This window comes from Phalaenopsis equestris, unplaced genomic scaffold (assembly GCF_001263595.1).
Source record: "Phalaenopsis equestris unplaced genomic scaffold, ASM126359v1 Scaffold000202, whole genome shotgun sequence".
Classification (NCBI taxonomy): Eukaryota; Viridiplantae; Streptophyta; class Magnoliopsida; order Asparagales; family Orchidaceae; genus Phalaenopsis; species Phalaenopsis equestris.
Window position 1 is genome coordinate 4549037 of NW_018164644.1, and position 5189 is coordinate 4554225.

Genomic DNA, 5189 nt, shown 5'->3' on the forward strand with positions numbered 1-5189 from the left:
TAAAATAGGTTATTGGCCCCGAGAACACACCATTTTCTCTTGACGAGGGAAGTCTTACCCCTCTCCTCCCCTCTCTCTCTCTCTCTCTCTCTCCCAATCTTCTTCCTCGTCTAGCACTCTATTCCTTAAGCACGATCTACCTTGCATTTATTAAAACAATTGAAATGGGTACAAGTCACAGAGAATGCAAAATAATAATTTGAACACTATTTGTACTTGAACTATGATCAAATATTGATCAATCATAATATTATTAAACATTCATCGAATAATATTTAGTATTGGTCTAAACTTATTCATATATTTATCACATTACTTTCAAGGTACGAGCGAACACATCTATGATCATAATTCGGGTCTTATTAGACAATACAATGAAGATTCCAATAATTTTGAACTATTTTATTATTAGGTTAATTAGGTGTTGATCACAATTATAATAGGTTTGATTATTGTTTAATGCTAATAAGATTATGCCTAATGTTATTCTGGATTTAGGGTTTTGAGCCCATTGTATAACATTGATGGAGACAATACCTTTTGCTAAATTTACAACATCATTAGCTTTTAATGATTGGACAAAAAAAAAAAAAAACAACAACAAAATTTACGTTGAAAATTTGCTGCAAAACTTATTATATAATTTTGCTAAACTTTTAACATCATTTTTACCATATTTTAAAGTTATAAGGTGTATTTCTCTAAGTGAAAGTTATAGGTATATTTGTCATTTCCAAAATCACGGGGTGCATAAAGTAAAACTTACATTAAGAAAATATAAAATTTTGATGTGCATATTATATTATTTATATGTAATGAAATATCTAACATCTAAATTTTTATATTTATATTTATGACATTTTGATGTCAAAATTTTATGCATGAAAATGTGCATTTTATTATAAAATAAAAATGATAATGATATCTTTAGTCATATAAAAGTTTGAGTCTTAGATAAAAAAATATAAAATTTTAGATAATATAGACATGTAAATACTCAAAAGTTGTGTGGAAAAATGTCACATTTTGATTTTGAGGCATTTACACTCAATTCTTATAGATTTGTGTATCCCACACACTATATTTTTACTTTTACACCCATAGCATCCAACCATTTTATATCACATTAAAAATAGTACTAATTATACTTGTTAATGATCAACTTCACTTTTGAATTTATAAAAGAAATGTTATACATGTAAATATGAAAACTTTAATGTGAAATATGTAAATTCATAAAAATGGAATGCTACTCCCCTGACCATTTTAGCAGTTTATCGGTGCTGTGCCCCTTTCCTCTTTTTCTGTTCACCCAGACTCTCTACTCGCAGCGACAACCCTGGAGCTCTCCTATATCGCTAATGGCAACGGAGTCGAAGACCAAGTACGATCGCCAGCTTAGGTATCGTATCCCTCTGCAAGGTTTCAGCTTTCGTCGCAATCTCCTGGCATTCTACTATCGCCATTTTCTGTTTTGTTTCCTAAAAGTTTAGGTTTTTATGTTGCGAAATCTATCATTTTAGGTTTCATTTTCACCAACCCTTAACCTTATCTTCGAAGTAAATGTAGACATAGGATGGATATTGCAGGATTTGGGGCGAACAAGGGCAAGCAGCGCTTGAGAAAGCCAGCATATGCCTTCTTAACTGCGGCCCTACTGGATCCGAGGCATTGAAAAATCTCGTTCTTGGTGGGGTTGGCAGCATCACTGTTATTGATGGCAGCAAAGTGGAAATACATGATCTTGGAAATAACTTCATGTGTATGTTTTTCTTTTAGAGTTATGCGATTGCATTATAGTTAGAATTCTCTAATTGATGTTTATTTTTTTTTCATTCAGTGGATGAAGCAAGCCTCGGTCAGTCTAAGGCGAAGTGTGTGTGTGCCTTTCTGCAAGAGTTGAATGATGCTGTTAAAGCCAAATTTGTGGAGGAGTCTAGTGAAGCTCTCATAGAAGGAAATCCTTCCTTCTTTTCCTCGTTTACCTTAGTAATAGCGACTCAGGTATGTTGTATAGCTGTTTCCGTTGCCTTCATATTGAATTTGGTTTTTTTTTTTAGTTTCTTTTTCTTATTTATCTTTTTTTTAATTTAAGTTAGCACACTAATTCCTATACTTGTTTTTGAGATCTAACATGGTTCATTTTCATGATCATTGCTTTAAAATGCGAAAACATGAAGCAATATGTTTGATGTCTTTAAAGCACAAAGTATAAAACTCGACTTTTTAATTTCATATGTAAAAAAAGTATTAAAATATACTATGATGATATGAATTAAAGAAGTATTAATAAGAATGTCCTATTTAACAAAGTATAAGTTTTATAATTTCAGTAAGTGTCATTAATGCAAAACATCAAAACATAATTACATTAAAATGAAGTTAGATATATAGTATATATTGATCTTGAAATAATATTATCATGATGAACTAGTATTATAAGGCAAACCCATAATGAACATAAGTCATGAATATATAATGTATGATGTTAAGTTAAAATTAAAAAGTATCAAATGATAGGTGTAGTTCTCTATTCAAATAAAGAACATCAATAAAAAAAATAGGTGTTGCACTTTGGAAGAATGGGGAAGAGAATAGAGCAAATTATCCAAAATAAAATAAATAACTTTGTGGCAATGTGTATGTTTGATGGGAAAAGAAAGTATGGTTGGGATGTGGCGATAGACAAGATATGTCTTTTTTGAATTACGAACTTTTTTTTTTTGAATTATCAATTTTCAACTATTTCACAGTTCATGTCTTTTTTGAGTTTCAATACCTTAATAATCAAATCAGCTAGTTCTAAGCTCAAACCTGTGGCGTAACAGCTATCGGAAACGTCATTATTAAAGCTGGATAAGATTTGTAGACAATATAATGTCATTATGTTGGGTGCACGCTCGTACGGACTCACCGGGTTAGTTCGGATTTGTTTGAAGGTATGGATATACACATCAATGAAATGAAACTTTATGCGAGAGATTTTACCATTTTTCTAGTGAGTAAAAGCGAGTAGAATCTGATTTCACATCTATGCCATCCATAGGAACATGATGTTGTTGAGTCAAAACCTGAACATTTTGTGGATGATCTAAGACTGCACAATCCTTGGCCTGACCTGAAAGAGTAAGCGGCAAGTACCTTGATGTAACTTCATCACAGCTTTAATCCCAGTTTTCTAATTAAATATATCTTACTTTATACTAATAGAGTGAGACAGTACCTTATATTAAGTAGAATTTTGTTGCTTAATTAAATATGCTTTGCAAACGTTTGATTTACAGAATCTCTGTGTTTCTTTTTTGTTTCTCCCTTGATTTTTTAGCTTATCAATAGGTTTGCAAAATCAATGGACTTAAATGTGATTGATCCTGTCGTACACAAGCATATACCTTACATAGTTATCCTTATTCATATTGCGGAAAAATGGGCTGACGGACACGACGGATGTTTACCAACTACTCGACAAGAAAAAAAGGAGTTTAAGGTATAGAACTAAAAATCATTTTTTTGTGGGGTTCTTTTTCATTGTTTAGCTCCTATAACAGCCCATCCTTATGTTTTTTTCTTCACAGGATTTAATAAAATCTTACATGCTTAATATGGATGAAGAAAATTACAAAGAAGCTATTGAATCATCTTACAAAGTTTCCCTTCCTCGTGGAATTAGTAAGCTAGTTGTATTTCTTTTGAAAATTTGCTTGTATAGCTGCGGTATGGACAAGACTATATGAGTACCTTTGTATTTATTGAAAAATGCCACCTTTGTTTTGATGCAGTTCTTGCACAAATTATTGAGTTTGTTTATAACTTTGATGCTTAGGGTTTCTTAATTTAAGGAATTAAATTTAATTTCCCTTGAAGCTTCTACATATTAGGTTGATGACCAAATAAGGGAAAAAAAGAGAGAAAATGGCAGTCACTATCTCTAGGAACCTTTTAGTAGGTTTAAAACACTCTTTATGTGGCAATGTCTATATATGTAGAAAGTGATCAATTGTAGTAGGTCTATAACTAGAAAATTTCTGATCAGCAAATGTTAATTCAATTTTCTTAACTTCTTTTTGTCCACTATTATTGTTACTTTTATTTAGTAAATGATAAGATTGAGGTGTATATTTCTATTTGTTGTCTTTGAGGAACGGGAGTGTTATTTCCTTTTTTTGTTTTTTCAACTTGATTGATTCCTAATTACTTGGTGATGTATGTCTTGCATCAGGTTCTCAATTGAATCAGATCATAAATGACAATGCTGCTGAAGTTAATTCAGCCTCAACAGACTTCTGGATCTTGGTTGCAGCTTTAAAGGTGCATTGTATCTTTTTAAAAGTATTTGTTGTCATTTGAGATAGATGTTTTTGTGCGAGAAAAGTGTTAAAATGATCCCTTGACTTTTTGTAGAGGTTCATTTTAAACCAATGGTTTATAAAAATATCAATTTATTCCCTCCACACACTTTTAATATGGGTTAAAATAATCCCCAATGAGGACTATTTTGCCTCTCAATAAAAGAGTCTGACGACTAATTTAATATGCTTATAAACTTGTTGAAAAAATCATGACATGAATCATTTTGATCATTGTGTAAGTGCTAGGGCGTCCCCTGGAAGCGACGCGCTGTATAGTCTGAATACAGTGAAAAGTGTGCAAGGGCCGCTACACCGGCGCCCGGGTGTAGTGTTAAATAAGCAAGGGTTCCCACATTACGGGCGAATGTGGGTAAAGAAGTTAGTCCATGAAACTAATGAAACTAATATTAGGATAGGATCTTGGAATATATGCACTCTCAATGATAAATTAATGGAATTAGTTGATATTATGATTCATAGGAAAATTAATATCTTATGTATTCAAGAAACTAAGTGAGTTGGAGAAAAGGCTAAGGAGATTGATAATTTAGGTTTTAAACTTTGGTATTCTGGTAAGAGTCGCACTAGAAATGGTGTAGGTGTAATTATAGATAAGAGTTTGAAAGATATTGTTGTTAAAATTAATAGAGTTGGTGATAGAATTATAGCCCTTAAGATTATCATTGATACTAAAATTTTTAATATTATAAGTGTTTATGTTCCTCAAGTAGGTTTAGATACAGAGTCTAAAGATAAATTTTGGAATGACTTAGAAGATTTAATACAAATGATACCTCTTGAAGAAAGAATTTTTATTGGAGGAGATTTAAATGGACATGT

At 31.5% G+C, this 5189-nt stretch overlaps 1 protein-coding gene across 1 annotated transcript in view; it reads left to right on the forward strand.

Moving 5' to 3' along the window:
* The first annotated feature begins 1264 nt into the window (after positions 1-1264).
* Positions 1265-5189, forward strand: part of LOC110022845 (NEDD8-activating enzyme E1 regulatory subunit AXR1-like) — a 15746-nt gene continuing 11821 nt past the window's right edge. The window contains exons 1-8 of the mRNA XM_020721966.1: positions 1265-1402; positions 1590-1762; positions 1841-2004; positions 2829-2939; positions 3047-3126; positions 3337-3487; positions 3576-3669; positions 4220-4308. Coding sequence (XP_020577625.1) covers positions 1362-1402; positions 1590-1762; positions 1841-2004; positions 2829-2939; positions 3047-3126; positions 3337-3487; positions 3576-3669; positions 4220-4308 — 903 coding nt within the window. The 5' untranslated portion in view covers positions 1265-1361. The remainder of the gene's footprint in view (positions 1403-1589; positions 1763-1840; positions 2005-2828; positions 2940-3046; positions 3127-3336; positions 3488-3575; positions 3670-4219; positions 4309-5189) is intronic.